The sequence below is a fragment of the Melampsora larici-populina genome, assembly GCF_000204055.1.
Source record: "Melampsora larici-populina 98AG31 unplaced genomic scaffold MELLAscaffold_1, whole genome shotgun sequence".
Taxonomy (NCBI): domain Eukaryota; kingdom Fungi; phylum Basidiomycota; class Pucciniomycetes; order Pucciniales; family Melampsoraceae; genus Melampsora; species Melampsora laricis-populina.
In genome coordinates this window covers 2,451,296-2,474,166 of record NW_006768765.1, presented here as the reverse complement: position 1 = coordinate 2,474,166, position 22,871 = coordinate 2,451,296, and the positions used below count along the sequence as shown (strand labels likewise).

The window sequence follows — 22,871 nt, the reverse complement described above, 5'->3', positions numbered from 1 at the left end:
ACCCAATTGATCCTTGTTGTTCGATCAAAAGTTTTCATGTAATGTTCCTCTGAATATCCGTGGTCTGCCTAATCAGTTATTTAGCATTAGTAAATCTTTGAATAATATCGAGACACAAACTTTAGTGTCTTCTTTGAGATCACTATCATACTCTGGGTACACCTCAAACAATTTGCCCCAAGTTGAGAAGCATTGTCATCTGTTTCTAAATTAAGAGCTAGCATGTTTTTTGTAGCTTCAATTGTTGGATGTCCACCCTTTGGACTGCTCGTCCATGAGCATGCCATGTATCTTTCCATTTGTTGGGTTGACACCACCTCAACCCAATTATACAGAATATACATGATCACAGCTTGCAGAGCAACGCACAGGCATGGACCTAATCCCTCTACTGAATTTGCGAGTAAACATGAATACGGCAACACTAACGGCTTAGATCATCTGAATCAGACCATTTATCCTGCTTTCAGAGCTCACGAGCACGAGGCTAATGGCCCCTTGCAATGTGATCTATGAATTCACCACATTGCTCATTGTCAAATGTGACCTGCTCCGCGAGGCGCGGATTAGACATGTATGTATCATGACACCCTGCAACAACAATCAAATCCAGCACACATCCAGAAGCGTTGTCAAGATGATAGCGCCGCTCTGTCCTTTATAGCACCCCAACCGCTTCTCAGGAAGGCAGCATGTTTCACTCTTCAGGGGCAAGGACAATATCCCAGTCTTTGAGCTAATCTTGGCTGAGTCTTTTCATAATTCTAGCACATGATCTAATCTCATCTCAACACTCCAAAGCTCAATCAAGAAGACTTACAAAAAAACATTGACTGCAACCAGAAAAGGTTGATAGATGCTGTAGAAGATTCATTTAAATTCATTTCAATTTTCTTATGCCAATGATGCTAAGTGACACACTCTGATCACTATGGCTGTGTCCTTGTGTGAAGTCATTCCTCCCCAAATACATCATCCTCAACACAAAATTCAAACCTCCATTCTGCGTTCTGACGTGTTACAACTCAAGTCATGCCACATTAATTGATCTTATTATTTCAATGTATGTAGTGTCCTCTCAGCCTATACTTGCATACAAATCTCTAAGCTTCTGGGCTTCTCCTAACACATGTAGACTACCAATCCATTTCCTAGGACTCAGAATCCCACACTTGTGCGGTTTGGGGATGGTCTAAAAGGGTAAAGAAACCCGTAAGTTGGGTTTTCAAACCACCATTCTTTACCCCTTGGGACACAAACAGCACAAACCAGTTTGGACTTCTCTACCCCTGGTGGTGGGTAGGTTCTGAAAAATTAAGGGATCTCAAGAATGATACTTGTGAAAACCTGCAAGTGCACAATAGGGAAAGAGGATGTGGTCAAGCAGAGTCTGAAAGCTCAACTTTGACTATCTCTCTGTACATCCTTGTGCTCAATGTGTCCTGTGACAGTCAAGTCCTTGCCTTTCACAAGTGAGCCCAGCCCTATATGTACTCATAGCTTTGACCAAATGGACTATTGCTTAACTCTGCAAGCTCTGGGAACACTTTCAAATTTACCACCTTGTTGAAATATCCACATTAGCTTACTTTCTCACATTGTGCTCAAGTTATACCCCTTTGAAATGTTTGGCCAGTAAATCATTTTTGAAATATAGTCTTCTTTTCTCACCAGCTCTATTCTGATTGCCCCACATATACCATACTGCCTTCTTAGTCAACACCTCAAACTATCTCAAAAGCAACATTTTCATCATTGTCCATGAATGACAAATTTTTGAGTGAAATGTTTGGGCTCATCACCATTTGTTTATCCAGTGAATATCTCTAGTCAATTTTATCTTCTTCATATATTTTGCTTCATATATTTAACATTCATTGCTTGATCTGTAGGCTTTGTCTGAATCTTCAACTGATCAAAACCTATCCACATAAAATTGTGCAAATGATTTCTTTCCAAGATAATTACCAAGACCAAGTTAAGTTAATCTTGGCAGCATTGTGTTGGCAAACAACCACAATGGACCACATTCATTTTCCCTCAAAGTATTGAACACTTTGGCCAGCCTCCAGTCACTGTTATCTTCTCTTGGAAGCTATTTTTCATATCCATGTGTTGCCTTCTCTATGCAGAGTATACTCTCATATTATGTTATGTTATGTTCTCTTTCTCATTAGGTATTGACAAGAGCATGCAAGGCCAGAAAATCCGCTCAACACTTGGTATGTGTCAGCCCCCAAGTCTATCTACAAAAGAACCAAAGGTACTTCAAGTACACAAACTAATTAATTAACATAAATATATATATAGATATAAATAAAAATACAAAATATAAACACAACTTATTGGTCTAGTTTCAAAGACCTACATTGCACAAAACAGCATACAAGATACAAAGAAGACTCATGGAATCTATAAATTGCTAGATTACCACAAACGAGAAGTAGTACAAGACTACTCAAACATCCACGGTAAGAAACCCAACAAACAATAGGAAGAAAACTACTCAACTGTCCTAAAAGTGAACAAAGACGTAATAAGTAGTTGTAAGAGCAAAGAGAACCCCAAAAAACTCTCCACCTAGAATCTCAACCAAGGATCACAAGCTGACCCAATCCGTAATGAACGAGAGCTTGTGATGCACTAAAAGGCTAAGACCTACAAACAAAAGCGCCTGTGGTAAACCACAAGTTGGCAGACTGTGAGTCAAAGGTATAAATATGAGACCTTTGACCCAGGAGGAAAATGTCATTGGATTTGACCCAAGGTCAAAATCACTTCACTATGCACAGCTATATGACGGGTCCTCAGTAGTGATGTGGTGCACCACTATCTTAAAGAACCAATACACACCACTATCTGCAGACACCTGGTATGGATTGTATGTAGTGGTGTGTAATGGTCACTAACACTTGCTGTGATATTGTATCACTAGCACTATAATAGTGCATATGTTTTTTAAATATGAACAAAGAGATTTATCAAAAGGCATGTAGTGAAGTACATAGAAAATATGTGCAAAGAACCATTAAACTTGGCTTATGACCTTTCTGACAGGCGGAGTGGTCAGTCAGGACTAAATTAATCTTTGTACCACATTTATATTTTCCGGTCATGAGTTATTCCTTGTGTGCACACTATTTATTCTGCATCATTATTTTTACCTCAAGGATCATAGGAAATACAGTCAAAGCTGTGCAATCACATAATTTGGGTGGAAGACTTTTGCTATGCATTTTGACTGGTTATGCAATTCAATTTTCAACTTGGAAGTAAAAAACATCAAGATTAAGACATCTTTCTATGCATTATCACAAATTATGCAGCTGCGCAGGTATGCAATTGTGTGGGGTTGACTGTAGAAAGCAGCCAGATGATATCAGCACATCTATTCTGATTGATATCTTGTGTTCAAACCTGTGTTACTTCTTTTATCCACAGGATCTTTGTCTCCTAGAGGTTAGAACCATCTCAGCACCATAGTCTACCCCAAATATTTGCCTTGATTTGATATTTAGAGCACAGTGCCCGTGGTATACATTATAACCCAATTTTGATAAGATTTATTAAGACAATCCTTTCATCTCCACATGAACAAATGAGACATCACCTTTGGGTGAAATTCTCATTGATGAAGACTTGATGCCCAACATAAACCACCCTCCCCTCAAGCTTTACATTGATAAGAGAATCAAGTGAAGAACGTTCTCTATGTAGACATTGTATTTGTCAAGGTCTATTTTGCAGCTCACACCAGCAAGCAGAGTAGGATTTGATCAGTTCACATATGTCATACCAATTACCGCTTGATCACTGTCATGCATTGCTTTTCAAAGAATGAACCAAATTATATACTCAAGTGAACCCTTCCAGGAACCAGGAAAGCTCCTCTTGTGGTTTGTGCCAAAAATCTTGGGATTTGGCCTTAGATTTTACTTATTTTTGTGTCATTAAAACAGGTTGAATTTATCATTGTTATTAAACGGTTTGTATTGGAAAATGTCAGAATTTTGGCTCAATTTAATTCTTGGGCAAATGGTAGACAAAAGTGACATAAGTTGTCAAGTTACAGCCATTCTCAAAAAGTTTGCTTGTTGTTGAAAATTACTTCTATTATGTATTACACATCAAAACCTATGAAAACCCATAGCCATTTGTCCCACCCAAAAGAGCCTACATACCTCAATCCAGGTGGTGGGCATGGCACGTTTGGCGCTCCAAAGGGTGCACCAGAAAATTCTCAATATGAGGAGTGGCACATACACCAGTAGACTGCTTTAACACCCATTCGGGATGTCTGATGACTTCTCAGTCTTCTTCAAATTGTCAGGACAAGAAAAATAAAGTTACCCTGTTGGTGTTTTGGACTGACATTGATTTTACAAAATAGATGTTCTGTGTTTGAGCATCTATCAGCACCTTGATTGCTGTCTTCATCAATGAATTTCCCTTTATTCCCTTCCTTACTCATTTTTCCCTTTCCTACTTAGACGCACTGTAAATGAAAGAGCTGTGTGCTCCACTTTCTGAATGCTGCAGTCATTACTGTTTTCAAAAGCAATCCTTGATTTTTTTCAACATTTAGAGACTTTTTCTTACCTGTTTGGCACAATGACTGACAGCAAGAACCACAATTAATTGGATATTTTTTCAAGAATTGTTCCACAGGTTGCAAGAAATCATTTAGATAACAAATCGAGATAATCTTGAGGTTGTCTCATCAAGGTCTATTCAAAATTGTTCTCAGCGGAACACATTTTAAAAGTCTAGTTTTTCTCAGCTATTATAAATTTTTTATTGTTGTTGTACAAAATACCCGGTTCAAGGTTTCATGCGTCTTGCTGTCACCAACCATACTCCTGTAATGAAGTACAAGATATTTATACAATATGTTTCATTGGTCGCATCCTGGTTTGTTGCGCGAGAAAGAATTGCTTTGTGAGAGTCAGAAGACAAAGACAAAGATAAATGTAATAAAGACCCAAGACGGAATAAACGGAAGTGGAGTATTATGAAAAGAGATACGCGAGAAGTTTGGTTCTCTCGAGGTATAATTGCTACATGATGGCGCAAGATTGCACCTTGACATATAAATTTCATCACTTCAGTTTTGTTAGAATACAATACTATGACGAGACACTAATACAAGATCCGCTAAGTAATTAAAGGAACGAAGGCCAAACGAGATATCTCAAAATAAGGCTCTCAACTACAAGAAAAGTTCTGAAAACCATTTACAACCGTGTGAAAGACGATAGTCATTCCGAGAAGCTTTCGGGAATCGTAATTAATTCAGTTGTCCCCTCTCTTGGCCTCTTCCATATCTGACTACGCAGGTGTGAATATCTGGCCAACTGCTTTAACTTCAAAGTCTGAGCCTCTAACGTTAAAATCGTCCTTTCTGCCTTGTATCGGTAGCCAAAAGGCCTCGCCCAAGCTCCCGCCTTGTCCTGCAAGCTTTCCCTGGTCAAAGAAGTGCTGCTACTTGCAGGCCATGCGGGGTTTTCTTTTGTTTTTGTTATTGACCGAGCTTTGTCCGAAGACGATGGTGCCTCCACTTTCTCAAGAAAAATATGGTCTTGTTGGATTAGCGGAAGAAGACCGAAGGGATCCGTATTATCTTCCTCTTGATCCTCGAAGCTTTCTTCTTCTTCGGAGTCCTCTTCGGTTTCCAAATCATCAATGATACCCGGACAAAACCGATCAGTAAACAAATTGGCTTTGTTGCTGGCGACTCCATGGATGTTTTTCGACGACAACTTTGAGGTTGGTGAACGCCCAGAGGAAGTAGACGTCGTCGTTTCAGAACACGTGGCGCTTTCTTTCTCAAAGAGATCTGAGAAAGTCTCGTCATCAGAATCCGACACGTGACGGGCTGGCGATTCTAGCTTGCGCATCAATGTGTTAGTTTTGTGCAACTAAATCAAGAGGAAATTTCAATCAATCTCAAGTGCATCACACTGTTGAGAGGAATCGAATGATACTTACGCTTGACGCAGTAGAAGCCGTCAGACCTCCGTCCAAGTTCCCCCAATCCTCTGAAACACACTACAGTCATCCAGTACCCAACACCCACGGAGAGATATAGTAATTAATCACTATACTGCAGCGGTAAGGAGAATGATAGACTGACCATCTCATATAGATCATCGATGTCGATCTCATCGTCAGAGATTTCAGGATCAGAGCCTTCAGGGCTCACGAGAGTTCCAGATGGAGAATCCGATTGCTTTTGCTAAGGCCGAAGAAAAACGCAAGGATGAACAGAGCGTATCTTCAAAAGGTTTTGAAAGGTTTATTCACCTTTCCTGAGCGGACGCTCAAATCGTTTCCTTCCTGGGAGGCGCGGCTGTGCGAAGAAGAACACCAGAGCTGCGGTCTCTGCGTCGCTAGCTTGGATCGGGGGCATTCTAACGACTACGAACAAAACTTGTAAACATCACAAGTCATAAAAGTAGACGAGAGTGAGCGAATCTTGAGACTTACACGATGGTGGGAGCGGATTATCTCGATACTTTTGTTGATCGGATAATTATGGACCTAGTGATACCTCATGAATCAGCTTACATCAAAAGGCGAGAAAATGCAAACAACTTACTTGTCCAGTTGTTGATGAATGGTTATTGTCAGGGCTCACTCGACCGACGTCTTTTTGCATTGTTGAAATCTTAGAGGCCATTGTTACGTTTAAGGTTCTAAGGAGATGTGGGGTTTGACGCGATGAAGCTTAGTTGGAAGGAAGATATTGGGGATAGAAGCAAACGGAAAATGAGCTATAGGGGTTGGTTCTTTCGAAGCTTGGTCAGATGCTTAATCAAAAAAGGGTAGGTGTGAGGGAGAAAATATGAGATTGAGTGATCGTTGGAAAGACTTTATAGTAGGTCAAGCTTCTGACCTGAACTGACCTGAACGAGATATGTTGTAGAAGGTTCAAATCAACAAAACGTTCCTTGTTTAACCGCCTGAGCTTTCATCATGCAAAACTTTCTACATCCCCACTGTCATCAACACCTTTTCAGTTCTCGCTCAATTATCGCCCCAGTCGGAGAAGGCTGACATGGGTAAACACAAAAACACAAAAGTGTCTGTTGCGATAAGAGTCTAAGTGACCAACAACATCTTGTAACGGCGAGCGTAATCCAGAATGCAGGGCTATCCTCGCCATGGTCTTAGTGACACGGATCAACGAAATTGTTACGTTAAACATGAGTAGGAACCTGATACTAAGAAACAATCATGACTGATTGACCAAACTAAGTGGGATCTTGAGTCCTCAGTTGAAGAGGTCGAGATGCTTCACGGAGGAAGGCTGATCCCTTTAGATATCAGAAGCTCTCATGAAGTTTATCAGTTTGATCAGTGTCAATTTACTTGCTACCTGCTGAATGAATAAGGTTTGAGTAAGAGTAAGAGTGAGTAAGTATGGACCTCACGACCTATGGAGGGTAACAGCGGAGAGGCGCTTCGATCGACTACAGAGATGCTGTGTAAGTCATGATAACCACAAGCTGTTTATCACAAAACCAATATTGCTATTCAATAAGCAAGAAATAAATGGACACTATTTGGATACAAAGTTCAGTAATATAAACTAACAATCGCAACATCAAATCTATCTGTTTCTTCGTCGAGTAGTCGTCCTAGCAGCGGGCGAAGCCGATGAAGCCGATGAGGTTGGCGACTTGAAGCTTATCGCAGCGCGAGTGCTCATACGACATTGTCCTTGTACAATCTTTTGAATCACTTTAACATCTGACATACTCTGAACAATCAAACTCGCAGTTGGAGTTGCTTCAACACCATCCCATCTGCCAACTTCCGAGAGAGGACGAATGGTTGACTTTGTCCATTTTCCCCATAGTTTATAAATTTGATCATTGACCTTTTCTTGCGGTGAAAAGACAAGTACATGAATCGCATCGTGCCCACCGACTATCATCATCAGATTTAGTAGGCGTCAGTAAAGATTCGACACAGAGATCACTTCAAATGACTCACCTCCCGGTATACCAGCGCCTATCACACCAGGTAACTTTTCAGATGCGTCAAGTAGCTCGGTCTGAACGGGCGGCTCTATCGGCATCCCAGTCATCTCAGTCATCTTGCGCTGAATCGTTCGAATTTCCTGTTGTGTGAAACATCGTATACCCAAAACACAGTGAATAAGCAACAACGTATTAAAAAACCCAACATATGCTATCTACTCACTTTCATAGTTGCTCCGAGGTTTTCAAAAAGCTCCTGCACAGTGTCACTATCAGAAATTGGTCTAGATGTGATATTCTAAATGACAACGGTAGTGTACGAGTCCATTAAGTCAAGATCATCAATGTAGTGTGAGTTGTTGATAAATATACTGACCGTGCGCTCGAGTGTCTGTTTACTCATCTTCAGGAGACTCCCCTTATAGTCTGTTGGCTGGTGCATGTGTTTAAAGTACAAAGCAACATATATACTCGCTACTCTATCCTCCAAGTCCCAGAGACTGTCCCACAAGGGATTGGCTGAATGGACACTGTTCAGCATCAGTCGGATAAAACCACCAATATATGAAATAGTGTGTACGTACCCTTAGTGGGGTTAGATTTTCTAAAATCGATCACTTTTTGAGCCAGGACAGGTACCCGATCAGGATCCTCAATCGACGCAAACAACATCGTTGTCATAGGGGGTACAGGTACTGGTTTGACACGCGGAGCTTCGTCCTCGTCGTGCCAATAATCTCCATCATGATGAACGTGTCCAAGAAGCGCTTGCAGAGAGCCCTGCGGATTCGAAGATTGATCGTGATTAGAGTGTATTCTAATCTTGCAGGTAGATAATGGCTCAGGCTGCGAAATTACCTTGGCCACAGCTGGCTTGAATGAAGCCTCTAGACATTTTTCGCTCAAGCGACGATAGACCTGCGTGCCCCATGAAGAAGCGCTGATTTTGACACCAGTATCTATTTTACCTTCTATTGTGCAGTGCACATGTTGTGCTAAATTATGAATCAGTTGACGCATTGACATTGGCATTCGACCTGCTGGCATATTGACTGTCAGGCCAGGTGCAAGTCGATACAAGATCGCCGCACATATCGTGATGACCATAGCTTCAGACGAACCCAGACCGTTCATCTGAGCTTTGTCGATGGTGATGTCTAGAGGATTGAAGCGCGGAAGATGAGCCTATGATCATATCAGAACCAACTAGAAGTCAGTTTACAGACATCATCCTAGGTACACAAAAATCATGAGATACAAGGATTAGACCGACCTTTCCTTTTGGCTGACGATAGAAATCATTATCTCCAAGTAGGATGATTGAGATAACGGGTAAAAATCTTCCTCTCCCAACACGCTGTTGTGCCTGATCGAAGAAATCGGTTCCATGTATTCCGAATGCGACACGCAGGGTTTCAATCGCCGCGATTTCCACATACTTGTTACTAGTTGTTGGACTGTTCGATTGAAATCAAATCAGCATAAAGAAATTTATCTATAGTATGAAACTCAATCACAAACCATTCTATATTTGGGATTTGAGTCAGGCTCACATCACCATCTTTTTTATTTTCACGACCAGGAGTGTAGGTCGCGATATAACACCATTTGGCGTGCAAGAATTGCGGAGAAATGAAAGACAAGATGATATTTTTGGATCTTCCGCTGTTGCCATCGACTCGCATAACACCATCGTTCAAGGGCTTATTTATATAAATGTCGTGCCATATATGTTGATCATAACAAGCATAGAATCGTGCTGATGTCGTTATCGTAGTAGAACAATATTTCCGATCAGAAACGAGATATCCTCCCCCAGTCACAACTTGTGCAGGACAGGACAAGATCACGAAATTTCTGGGATCGGCGACCATCGACATCTTTGCGAGATGATTTATCACGAATCGTATTGATTCAAATGAGGTGAACTCGCGATGAAAGTTTTGTTTATCGAGAGTATCGTTCAGGCAAGTTCTAACGTTTGAACTGCGATGTCATCAATCTTTTCTGCGAGTTTCTTTTCAAAAGAACCGTAACCATTTTACCCCCATAAACCCATAAACCCATAAACCCATCTCAAGCAGAAGGGTATACAAACATCAAAAACTCCTATGAAAAACCCATACATATGAGATACATGGCCAAACCTATTGAAATTTCAAGATTTCCTCGCAAGAAGCAAACTTAACAAAGTCCCTTGCCAAAGGCCCAAGGCTTGAGCGAGGGACTTACCGCTGAAAAGAAAATCATTGCCGGAGAAGTAGCCGATGATATGCTCCAATTGCAACCTTGCAACCTCCTTTGTATCTTTCTGGGAACTTACACTTTTGAGTGATTGAAGATCAATCAATTTCACCTGTTTCTCAGGAATACAGGCTCCGAGCGGGCTCACCGGTCAGAAAAAGTAAAAAACATGTTTATCACCCAACTAGCAGGTGTTCCAGACAAACTATGGCGGAGCTTGCAGGTGTAAAATATGTAATGGACATTTTTTGTCCTGCTTTGTTTGTGATGGAAATGGAAGATTTCATAGCGCTTGTACTCAACATGGCTTGAAATCTGCCTCACTATACCAAAGCTTCTAATCACATGATATCAAAAGGTAAGAAGCAGGAGGAAGAAGTGCTTTCATTTTGCACAGATCTTGAAGCAGGGATACAATTCTTGCCAGCTGTTATGAGCTTGACAGGTATCAGAGGTCAGAGATGGTCTGATAGTATAACTAAGATTGTAGCATGGAGAACAACAGTATGGTCTGAGCGTGGTAATCTAAGGAGTGCTGCACACATCTCAGTACAAGCATAGCCCATTATAAGGTTATACAGCTGTTTTCAAAATTAATGTCATGGTGCGGTTTTTCATTTTCATTTTTCCTCGAAAGCCACACCAAATACAGCCAATACAGGTGAGGGGCAGAGGCGCCGGGTGGGCCCCGTGGGTAGCCTTCGACCTTGACCCGATTCGATAGACGGTCTATTTGTTTGGACCCACCGTTCAATAACCCACCAGAACGTCTCACGACCTTTCCTTCATCACCCCAAAAAACAACATATGTCCACTCGACTCAACCTCCGGCGGTGTGGCTAGACGACTAATCTTACAATCTTTACCGAACCAAACAAAGGCGGAATGGGTCGAAATGAATTTTCAACGCCTCAACTCCTTGTCAGGTCACCAAAGCCGGTCGGAATTCCTCCATATCGGTCATCCTTTCAACTGATCCACTCGACTCAACCACCGCTTGGGATACCGAAGTCTGGATTCGCTCGTCCTTTCGTCCACGGATCCAAACAACCCACAACGGCATGGCTCGAATGTCATCGCTTGACGCCTCGGCTCCATGTGATGATTACGCTTCACACCTCTTATGGTCCACATCTTTATCAACCACAACTTGACCGCCGTCTTGAACACCATAAAAAGCTGCTCAGCGTCTCAACTTACCACCGGACTCGAGCCAAAAAAACTAAAAATTCGCTCATCCGTCATCCTGTCCAAGGAACCCCACTGTTCAAGATGGTCAACAGAAAACTCTCACAGGTTCCTTGGTGTGTGTTTCCTATTCTCTATGCCGGAATAAGCAACTGGTCCTCATTTTCAATTTCTCTAATTATTGTTTTCTGGTTTTCAATGTTTGTGTCTATCAATTTCCTACTCATCATTTCAGCAACCCGTCCGATAACCGCCTTGACACCATGAGCCGCGCAATTCGAACTCGGAGCCACCAGGCTCTTCTGGATCAAAATATGGGGACGCACAGGTGTGATCTCCACATTTTCTGTTCTCGCTGATGAGCCCCGTTGCTTACTCTGCCATTGGTGCGGTGCAGGTTACCACCAGCCAGCCACTGGCACTCAATTAGCCAGCATAGCACACCCACGGTTTCACCAAATGGCCATCTGTTTCCTTTAGCACCAGTTTCACAAAACACCAACCCGTTTGCTTTAGCACCACCCTACATACCTCCCTCATATCAAAAGACCGCGCTCTTGAGACGTCGTGCCACCCCCTGCCTTCCCCCTGCTGGCACGCCTGATTCTAGTACGACCGATTCTTCCACATCTTGCATCAACCCTCATATCAGCCCGTTCTTTAGTACCCCCTCAGCTGGTTCCTCAACCTCGTATAATTCGACCTCGTTCAATAACTTAAGACCTGAGGATACCTCAAACAGCGAGCCAAGCTCCCCTGTGAAGAGACGTGCGCCCATGCCGGACTCTCCTCTCTTTGATGTAAACAACGGCAAAGGTCAGTTTTATCTATGTACTTGTCAAGAGCGATTCTTCAGCTGACGCTCTGGTCTTTTCTAGGACGGGTTGATCCGTTTGATGTCGTTGATGATGATGGTGAGTCATCATCCTCATGATTTTTATATTGCATTATTAAATCATTCGACTCATCAGCTGACACTCTTTATCTGTTTAGAACTGCCACCTCTATTAGATGAGCAAGACAACGAGGATGGTGAGTTGCAACCATGTCGATTTCAATCCCAATTGAAAGCTGATTATCTTGAATGTTTGGATTTCTAGACTTGCCGATTATCGATTTGAACGTACCCAGGGGTGTTGGGGGCCCAGCTCGTTCCACCAACAGCTCGACATCTGCAACTCCAACCGACATCCTTGCCGAACTTCCCGATGAAGAACGCAGATTTCAAATTTATTTCAATCTTTTTCAACCTCAGTGCCCGGATGAGCCGGACCCTAAAAAGCAGAAGCGTCCTCCTGGTGGCTCCCGGCCGATCTCACGCAAACCTACCAAGGTCAAATACAACAACTACGCTCCAAAAGTGCCTACCTATATCACCTTCCGACCTAAAGACATGGATTTCACGCTTTTCAAAATCAAGCTTTTCAACTCTTGCAACGAACACCTTCCGGGAGTTTCAGAACTTCTCCAGCAGGCCTGGGCCCAAGGAGGGCTGTCCATCATGGGTTTCATTAACGGTTCTAAGGGTTTCAAAGCTCAGGATAAACAGCCTATCAAGAAGCCTTCTCTTTTCGACCATTCCTTTGAAACTTTCAACAAAGCCACCTTGACTGCACCTGCCACCTCCAAAATGGGCTTCCGGATTGTCCACGAGAACCCTTTGAAGAGCGAGGAAGCGCGTCGATCTCTCGCTAGCACCCTCAAGACTTCTAGGGTTGGAACTCCCGCAAATGGCCCAGACTCCGAGGTCTCATCGGATGGAGTGAGTCATTTTCGTATCATTCCAGCATTGCCAGTAATGCATTGACTGATTTTGCTCTTGCTTAGTCTGCTATTCTTAGCCCTGGTGAACGCAATCTTCGTACATTGATGCAACGATTTGAAAAAGACTTCAAGGCAGGTGAGAACATCACTTCGGTTCCAAACCCTAAGGATGCTGGGGAGTGTTTGCTCCTCAACACAGCCCGCATTCGCACTTGGGCCAACGACTGGGTAAGTTATTCCTCAAAATCTTCTCACTTTCCATTTCTTCACTCCTTTTGCTTACAAGTTCGGCTCTAATCCCCATTATCTGGTTGTTTGCAGGCCGATGGAGTTTGTGGTGTGGACGAGGTTAATCCCCCCATGAAGCGCCCTGGTTTCCGCTGGATCCCTGTCAGCAATTACGAGGAAGAGAAGAACGCTCTGCTAGGTTTGAATCCGGGAAGACAATCCGCTGGCGGCTCGACTGGGGCCACTGTCATTCATCACAACTATTACGGGCACCCTGCCCACCCAAACCCTGCCCCTCCTTATGCTGAGAGAGCCATGGACAGCGGGCACCAGGTGGCGACTAACCAGGTGGCACAATCGCAGCAATTATCACCTCCACCTCGAGACACCTCAATCGACTTTGAGAAGTTCCTTATCTTTGCAGGTATTGGCCTGGATATGGCCACAACTCGTGAATGTTTGGCCAAGGAAGGTATAAACGATTTTATCCGAATGCTGGACCGTGGAACTTACACTATTGAGGCCTTCCACAAGATGGGCATCCCCTTCGCTCAAGCAGAGGACCTTTTTAAGGCGATTCCCAAATACAACCACTACCTCAAGTCTCTCTAATGTGGCAATCATGTGTGTAACTCCTTCATGACAGTTTCTAGATACGTTGCTGACTAAGTATCCCGCTTTCGTCTTAAACTTCAAATAGATGTCATTAAGCGAAAACACAATTAAGCGAAAACCCAAGTTGTTTAGTCCACGATTTCCCCCAAATGCTTTAAAAATTCAAAATGCCTTGTTCCGTTGTTTCTCTCTTAATCACTGTCAATGTCATACATGCACCAGTACTTCAAAAACTTTAACCCTCCAAGCTCAATCGGTTGTTTGAATGTTTGATTGAGCTTAAACATGTTCGGCTCAGTTTGTTTGTCTCTTATTCTCTGTCAATGTCATTCATGCACAAGTAGAATAACTAGTTATATCCCCCAAATGATATCCCCCAAATGATGTTGGCAATTCAGATTTTTGTGTGCGGTTTGAAAAATCCAGTGTCGAACCTTAAGGATGACTGAACAAGTCATTCTTTGTCTTGTTCATGTCAAAATTTTCTCAAATGGTCAGACTAGCCCTAAACCATCTCGGACATGCCCTAAACCATCTCACAAACGAGTTCTTTAGGTGAGAAACGTTTCTCAAAAGATTTCTCGCACAGGCAAATGCGAGATGTTGTTTGCTTGTTTGTGCGATAACTTTGCATTGATGACTGGAGAAAGTTCATCAATGCCTACTTTAACGGTCTTTGGCGTTTACTCTCATTTTTGACCAAAGTTAATGTTCTCATTACTTTTGCTCGACAGTATTGTAGACAGGATAAGGTACAACCAAGACCGTTGTTCGACAAGATGATAGATAAGAACAGTTAGAAACATGACCGAGTATATAAGTTGTTCGACAAGATGGTAGATATGACAGGTTAGAAACAAGACCGAGTATTTAAATGATCCTTGGGAAACACCAGGAGGAATCTAATCTCTTTGAGCACCATAGCTACACCCAATAGCCGCACACGCTGTATAAACGATGCATAAGACCACCCGAGAAAATGTTCCAAGCCGAGTCCATGATGACATCGATTTTCTCTATGTTCGGGGCTACATTGACGCATTGGGTACGTCGAAACCAAGATTTGAGGACGCTGAACGCCTTCTCGATGGGGTTGAGATCAGGTGAGTATGGGGGCAGGTATATTATCCGTATTCCTCTTTCTTCAGCAAGCTCCGCGATCCGGCCACCCTTATGAATACGTGCATTATCCATGACCAACACAGAATTTGCTAGGGGATAAGGATTCATGACAGGGAACTATCGAACAGTATCAGACAGTTCATATCAGCATGGTAGTCCACAACCGGTGAGGACTTGAACATCCACTTACCAGTCGATGTTTGAGAAAACCTTCGAAATCGCGACGATAGTAGCTCCCCTCTTGGCAATCGAGTGCCAAGATGCCACCCCTGAAGATGGCTGGTAAAAGTGAGTAGCGTTTGCCGGCCCGGCTCCATGGGACTCTCTTGGTTCGTTGTCCTTTGGTGGCGCGGCCAAACTGTCTTTTGAGGAAGCGTTCCTGGATGGCGCACTCGTCTGGATATAAAAAAATCAGCTGAGACACCTCGAGTAGAATCAAGTATAATCAAACTTAGTCACTGGATGACTTACCTAAAAAAACTAGCATGTTGGGTGTCAACGCTCCGACTGCGTGTAGATATCGAGCCCTCTTTGTGTCACTTTGATTGGGGTGCACAGTTCAAGCCTTTTTGAGAGTAAGGTTCAGTCGAATCTTGAGGTCACGGGTGATAGTTGCGAGGGATATCCATTCTCCAGTCTGCCGATAGATTGAATGTCGATACTCATCTAAGTATAGACCAGGATTGCCATCCAGGAGCTCAAGCATAAAGTCGCGGTCCTCATCCGATAATCTTAAGTTTCGTCCCAACCTCTCGTAATCGTCAGGATTACGCACAACCGATGCCGTTCTTTGGTACAGCGCGTGCCATCTAGAGATTGTGCGTGGGGTAACTGGTGACTTCAGAAGGTCTCGAACCTGATTGATTGTCTTGCCTTCACGCAGATGCTGAATGGCTAAGACTTTGATACTCGCGTCGTACTTTCCGCCTCGGACCTTTCGAACTCGAGCCATCCTGGAATAATGAAAATCATACGAGTCAGTGTCAGGGAAGAGTTGTGATGGATGTGGGTAGTGAAGCATATCAAACCTCAGACCTTGCCAGTGAGCCTGGCTTGGCTTGGCTGGGTAGGAGGTGTGGTGGAGTGAAAATCGGTCGACAGGTGAGGTGAAATGGATGGAAGAGAGGTGTGGATGTTGGAGCGAGAAAAATATCGATGTGGCGGGATCGGAAATGGGTAAGGGTATGTACCTGATGGAAACCGGTCCGGGTTTTACATAGAATCTTGAACCCCCGCTCCGGTCTTTCAAGCCTGTATTGGCTGTATTTGGTGTGGCTTTCAAGGAAAAATGAAAATGAAAAACCGCACCATGACATTAATTTTGAAAACAGCTGTAACATTGAGCCACACAAACTGCCAAAAAGGTTTAAGTACAAGTCTCTTCATTCAGAGGTGTTGCGACAAGTGAAGGTGTGAATTTGTTTATCTTTTACATTTTTCATTTACTGAACTGAACAATGAGAACATTGATCGATCCCACAGGCTAATACCAGCCATAACTTACTAGTCCACACTGTGTGGACAACCCAAAGAAATTGATACACTTTTATAGCATTGGTAGTGTGGAATATCAGCACTGATTTCCATGATTGTAGGGTTTTGCTACGCTTTAAAATGGTTGCATGGAATCATTACAGACTACTGTTGGCTTGTCCAGTTGCTTGGTTTCTAATTCTTCATGACTTGCACAAAAAGATAAGTGTTTTATCTGTTTTCTTCATCAAAGAATTTCAAAGCTGATTTGTGTGTACAATAAACACATTTTAGGGAAAACAACGGACTCTGGCTTAAACAACAACACTAAGGTAATGGAAATGGAGGTCATGTTTGCGGCCACTTTGAAATTGGTAGATTGGGAATAAAACATTGGGGCAATTTATTGATGTAATTCTCCTTTCAATTTTATGATGTATTTTGGTTTATCTTTCAGCACTACTCTCTTATGTCCTCTCTTAACTACATTTGTAATTTTATTATTTCCGTTGATTGCATACTTCAATTCTCCAATCAATCCTCTTGATCCCAATATCCTACAAACTTTGTCTTCAGTTCCTCTGTTTATTGAGGCTACCTCACCCTCTGAGGTAATCAGTGTTCTCACATGAATTCAAGGCTTCCAGAAGAAGATCTTCCTGCCAGCTCAAAACCTCTCTTGACAATGCCATTGCAATTTGTGCTACCTTAGATCGCAAAGTTGGATGAGTTCATGAAGTCCTGACCTGGTGGTCCTCAAAGCACTCTTCTCTTGCTTGTTTTGTTGAGCTTCAATTTGTGTTGGAGTATCAATTCAACTACAACCCAGCACTTGAGTGCTTCAAACTAACTATGAAGAATGCACCTTAGTCAAAAATCTAGTACAGTTTTTATTGCCTCTTGCTACTGTTACCAAAATCATTGAAGGCCATCAATACCCCACATTCTCACTTGTCATGCCTGACTATCAATGGCTTGTAGATTGGCTTGAACATGTTAGTAATTTTGTTTATTTTATCTTCATTCTCTTATTTTGATTATTATCTTTTTCTGCATGATGTCTTACTGATGCAGTATTTGGATTTCATGATAGGCCTGGGCTGATTCCAAGTGTAAGGAACTCAAGGCTGCTATCATGCCAATGATAAAGAAAATTATTAATCATCAGGATGCAGCCCAGACAAAAGTGGTGTACATATGTGCTGCCATTCTTGATCCTTGTCTCAAGCTCACCATGGTCAAAGCCCAAACAATGGAATCGCTTGGTTTGGGCAAAGAAGATATACTCAACTACTTCACCAATCAAGCCTCAAAATTCAAGGCTTCACTCAATCCTGATGTCAAGGTTGTTGAACCTCAGGAAACCTTCACTCTTGACCGACCTCAGCATTACATCAAATGTCCCAAATTGATTCCAATCAAACTTGAAGTCAAGGAGTATCTCCTTGCACCTCAGGAAGATGGGGTCTGCACACCCCTTCTTTACTGGGGGTTGGCAGAATGTCACTGGCCCAATCTGGCACAAATGGCCAAAGCAATGCTTGCAGTTCCTAACACAAGTGCACCTTCCAAGAGCTCATTTTCCAATGCTTTACAAGTCATGGGTGACCACCAAGGCTCTTTCACTCCCACCAACTTTGGGGATCAGGTTTGTCTCAAATACTGAAATAATTTCTTGTCAAAGTAGAATCTTTTATTTTTGAAAATCAGAGCAGACTCGTTTTATTTTCAAAGTACACTTCTCAACAATGTTTTTCATTGCTAACTAGGCTCTTAGAGCATTCTATAAGTTCTCATATACACAAATACCTGAACCTTGAAAGAGTGTTCTATAACTTTTTATATACACAAATACCTGAAGTAAAGTCTAAGCTTTTTCATTTTCAGTAGTCTTTCAACTTGTTTTAACTTGATTGAAATACGTAACATCCTCCCTCCGAGAGTTTTTTGACACCTATATTGAGTGTTTTATGCCCTACCTGTGAGCCTGGGCCTGCCGAGCCTCGAGGCCTAAATTTCAGGGTGTGCCCTGGTCGGCCCTGCGAGTTTTTGAACGCTACTCGGGTCTATCTGAGGCCGGACATGCCCCTTGGGTGGCCTCGTCACACTCAGGGTCGGGTCACAACCCTACGGGTCAAAAACAAAAGGGGAGAAGCTCTCAAGGAAAGACGCGTTCGTGCCTTGAAGTTGATTGTATCAAGATGGACACGCAAAGAATTGTGAAGAGGAGTTCTTTCTTACGATACCTCATAATATATCTATCACATTTAGAATGAAAATTCTTCTCATCTCGTGCGTTTGATGAATTAGTACAAAAAAGTATATTAAATAGCTTGCCCTTCCTCAAGTAAACTTGCACAGAAAATTCATCGAATAGAAAACCTTATAACGCCCGATCACGTAAATGCCTATACCCAGACATATAAACACCCAGTAAGAAACTAGAAAACAACTCAAGATACAAAAAAAAGCAAGGCCCAAAATCAATAATTAAACTGAGATATTGTCAACGGCTTCATGCCAGTCTGATTGTTCATCAAGGAATTACAGGTCTGACGTCGGCGACGGACAAGTATTAAGTGGTGGATCTTCCACCGGTCTTTGGGCCGAGATTATGTGCAAGTCGTAGTAAAACCCTACTGTTGTAGCAGTCCGCCATTGTTCGCTGAGTTCATTCCACCCTAAAAATGGAAACATCTATCAGTAAGACTGGGAATCTTGTTTTGCACGAGATCTCAGGACCCACCGTCTTCGTCATCGTAAGATGGACACCCTATGTCATCAAATGACATCAGCTCGCTCATTTTTCGGGTCTTTTGGACGACGAAGTCTAAATGACGAGAGCTCGCAGGTCGTAGGGTGACATCGGGTTCTGCACGTCCCAGATTTATTTTACCGGTATGTGATGTTATGGTCTTGGAATCGAAGCCAGCCTGTTGCATTAGTTTGGGAAGATTCCTGGCAGCTCGTCGAGGGAGGCCCTCATAATCAGTGTATCTGTATCGAAAGGGCTGAAGAATTAACCCTACATGAAAATCTTTAGACACGTTGAGCACGTACCGAATGAAAGCCGAGAATAACTTCATTGGCGCTGAATTACAAGCCAAGGGTGCATCAGTGTGTACATCGTAGGGGATTTCACCCGGATACATTATCTGAAAGGACAGCATGGTCATCGACATAGGCAAGAACCCCAAGTAAGAAAGTATACGCGGTCCAACCTGAAGCTGATTAAAAAGAATACTCCATATTGAGGCTTACCACCAATGTTCCTCCCGGTTTGAGAGCTTGTTTCAGATTGTTGAGCACTGTCGGCCATTTTCGCGGTTCGATCCATATAAGAACGTGTCTTCCATGAATAAGATCGAATTTTTGATTCCAATGAGACGGAAATGGCTCGCATAGGTCGCGAACCTCCAGGGTGAGTCCGAATTGCTTTTCTACTTCGACACTTGGCATCATACGGTCGCTAATATCCACTCCATACAACTCCACATTTGAAGCGACGATGCCAGACTGCCGCAAACCGAGAAGCCACTGAGCATTCCCAGTACCGAGATCAAGTATGGCGGAGATGTTGTCCGCCTGAACCGAGAATGGGACTGGGATATAGCCACCCGCAGCTTTAAGAAGTATCTCGTGCTGATCATTCAGCCGTCGCGATTCTGCAGAGTTTCGGTCAAGGAGATATTGCTCTTGATCATTGAGCAGCTTTTCGTCGGCGATCAGTAGGCCCATGATAGAAACGGTTTAAGTTGAGAAGGGGAATGTACGAAGCCGCTACAATGTTCAGACAGGTGACTTGTTGAGTGATAAGACAATTCAGTCGTTGACAGGAAGAGACGAGGGAAGATAAGTAAAGACTGTTGCCGGTGAAAAAAATGAGCACGCACGCAGACCACAAGTTTGAGGAAGAGTTCTGAGCTTCAAGATGGCAAGGTGAGATATTGAAAGCGGTACAGAATAAGGATGTCGCGTTTGGAGCGGAGAAAAGCGCGGTCATAAAGAAAATATGGTTAAAGCTAGACGTAAAGACTTCCTTCAGTCTCTAACATACGAAATCTCTGGCGGTCATATATTATAGATGTTAAAGTCGATCTACAAACGGAGCCAGGGGAGTTTCATTAGGTGAAAGGTGGGTAGGTACAGTGGACCACCCTGGGATATGAGATGCGAAGAGATTTCGAGTCAAGTATCGGGTAGTGCGAAGAAACATGGAAGTTCAATGAATGCAGCGAATCGGATCGAGCTTGCCCAAATGACAGTCACCAAAGCATGCCTTAGATCGACGAATACGCGCCTATCCTCGCGAAAGGACGCATGGATCGGATTGTAAGGGGGTTTGTCATACCCATGAAAATCCACACAACGTGCCATTAGGCTGAGCCATTATCCCGACGACTTGACATTGACTCATCAAGGTTAAGGTTAACCACCCATTGCTCCCACCAACAAGGCCGAGCTGAGCTGGGAGAAAGGTGGGAGACTGCGGTAGGAACACCGCAACCTCTTCATACCGTCATCGCGGTCACAGAGCGGAGGTATAGCCTCAAGCGTAATTCTGTTATGATCAGGTGGAGACGACTCACGAGTGGCGTAGTCAGGCTGTATGAAGTAACAGCATCAATCTTCAAGACCTTTCAAGGATCACCCGTTCGTTGTGGTCGGTGGTTGTGGTGCCGAACTTGGTCGAACTGTGTCATCTCCCTTGGCAATTAATCTGGAATGCACTAGACTTTCTGTCAGAGTTCCGACACGTATCGCAAGACTATTAGATGGCGTTACATAAATAACATCAAGGATTTAATCTATGGTCTGCTGCAAGGATTCCTTTGAGGCCTGGATATGCCTTGTATGTATGTATCTCGCTTCCAACGTGCCAGACAAAGGCCTTACAACCGGTGTGCCATCGCAACATTTGTTTCCTAATCCTAGCATTCAAACCGACGATCAAGCAGGACACTGATCACAGTGAAAATTCAGGATGTGTTGATTGAGTGGGGCTCCAAAGATCTTTCAAGCTCTCGTGGAAGATGTGCGCGAAATATCGTCACCTGACGCGGGTTGCGATTGATCAAGATTCGCGGCTTTCTGTCATAGAGATAAGTTGGATCTGGTGATATATCTTGCATTTACAGATCTGTCAGAACGTTTGATTTGGTGTATGTACAAGATGGGTTCTTTCTCAATTTCTTGATCATTCTTTGATTCCAGTGGAAGGACATGGAGAAAAGAAATCATGACGAGGACCTAAAGACACCGCCAAAGGAACCGGTAACTTCTCTGACCGCGTTCGGAGGAATAAGCGTATGTAGAGCAACTGAAATAGCGATAGAGATAGCGAAGTAAAAAAAAGCAATGATACGACTTGAATATCTGGAGTTTGATAATGTGAGTCTATATCCGAATTGTCAGCGCCAGGACAGGAGTAGGTGTACTAAATCCCACACAGCCGGTGCAACCAAGATATATATCAACATTGCTTAAATCAACATGCCATTCCGTGGGGTCATTTGTCATGCCATATTATGTAGTGTACACACAAGGTCAATCCGCGACACTATTCCCTTTCTTTCCATACAGTTGATGGTCAAGCCCGCGTGAGTCTTATCGACGAAGATGCTCGCGTGAAGTGAATCATGTGATGAGATATGTTAACTCTGTGCGCAGGTTTGATTCCACCCATCAACAACATATTTTCCGCTAGCTTGGAAAGTTTGACCGCGTTTTATCCAGCATTCTTCTCTGAACCTTGTCCAGATCTGCCGGTTTGATATCATTTGAAGTTCAGTATTTGTATACCAACACCGCTCTATTGCCTACCCTCACTCTGTCATTTGCCTTATCACAAGTGTCCTTTTTGTCACACACATTTTCATTTTCATATCAGATCACCAGTCATTTACACATGTCACCGGGCATTCTGAGAAGATCAGCGCACGGAAAAGAATACAAAAATCCCGGCCGCGCTAAATGGTCAGGTGAACATACGCTGCTGTGTTGCTACATATGTACACCAAGCATATTCCATGACATCACAATCTCAGTGTCAAAAGAATATTCCCGTGTAAATGGAGGCTCCGTGATGGTGTAGCAGTGACACAAGGCTGACAGCTTTTGTATTACAGAGCAGGTAAAAAGCTGCCCCAGGTCCACAATATCCAGAGATTATGATGACTAGAAAATAAATAGACATAGGACAAAGCAAATAGAACAGCCAGAAACTTTTCTAACACTTGCACAATGTATCAA

At 43.0% G+C, this 22,871-nt stretch overlaps 6 protein-coding genes across 6 annotated transcripts in view; 3 read left to right on the top strand and 3 right to left on the bottom strand.

The window, feature by feature from the left end:
* Positions 1–516, top strand: part of MELLADRAFT_101296 (uncharacterized protein) — a gene marked incomplete at both ends in the record, with an annotated part of 1,961 nt that extends 1,445 nt beyond the window's left edge. Inside the window, one exon of the mRNA XM_007403912.1 lies at positions 236–516. Within this exon, the coding sequence (XP_007403974.1) occupies positions 236–516 (281 nt within the window). The remainder of the gene's footprint in view (positions 1–235) is intronic.
* A 4,742-nt stretch (positions 517–5,258) lies between these two features.
* On the bottom strand, positions 5,259–6,679 carry MELLADRAFT_58630 (uncharacterized protein; the record flags this gene model as incomplete). Its single annotated transcript, XM_007403646.1, has 6 exons — positions 5,259–5,918; positions 5,989–6,048; positions 6,134–6,235; positions 6,304–6,417; positions 6,487–6,540; positions 6,599–6,679. 6 exons carry the CDS (start codon positions 6,677–6,679, stop codon positions 5,259–5,261), a joined length of 1,071 nt encoding a protein of 356 aa, XP_007403708.1.
* A 933-nt stretch (positions 6,680–7,612) lies between these two features.
* Positions 7,613–9,962, bottom strand: MELLADRAFT_114905 (uncharacterized protein; the record flags this gene model as incomplete). The annotated part of the gene is made up of 7 exons (XM_007403645.1): positions 7,613–7,932; positions 7,999–8,125; positions 8,209–8,283; positions 8,362–8,411; positions 8,570–9,170; positions 9,259–9,442; positions 9,507–9,962. 7 exons carry the CDS (start codon positions 9,863–9,865, stop codon positions 7,613–7,615), a joined length of 1,716 nt encoding a protein of 571 aa, XP_007403707.1.
* A 1,152-nt stretch (positions 9,963–11,114) lies between these two features.
* MELLADRAFT_87030 (uncharacterized protein) lies at positions 11,115–13,183 on the top strand (the record flags this gene model as incomplete). Its single annotated transcript, XM_007403913.1, has 7 exons — positions 11,115–11,533; positions 11,653–11,745; positions 11,815–12,233; positions 12,296–12,331; positions 12,411–12,449; positions 12,518–13,131; positions 13,181–13,183. 7 exons carry the CDS (start codon positions 11,115–11,117, stop codon positions 13,181–13,183), a joined length of 1,623 nt encoding a protein of 540 aa, XP_007403975.1.
* Positions 13,184–19,354: 6,171 nt separating this feature from the next.
* On the bottom strand, positions 19,355–20,357 carry MELLADRAFT_58627 (uncharacterized protein; the record flags this gene model as incomplete). Its single annotated transcript, XM_007403644.1, has 2 exons — positions 19,355–19,774; positions 19,881–20,357. The coding sequence occupies 2 exons, from the start codon at positions 20,355–20,357 to the stop codon at positions 19,355–19,357; spliced, it is 897 nt and encodes a 298-aa protein (XP_007403706.1).
* Positions 20,358–20,784: 427 nt separating this feature from the next.
* On the top strand, positions 20,785–22,713 carry MELLADRAFT_101291 (uncharacterized protein; the record flags this gene model as incomplete). Its single annotated transcript, XM_007403914.1, has 5 exons — positions 20,785–20,951; positions 21,041–21,272; positions 21,834–21,926; positions 22,203–22,219; positions 22,518–22,713. 5 exons carry the CDS (start codon positions 20,785–20,787, stop codon positions 22,711–22,713), a joined length of 705 nt encoding a protein of 234 aa, XP_007403976.1.
* Positions 22,714–22,871: the final 158 nt, after the last annotated feature.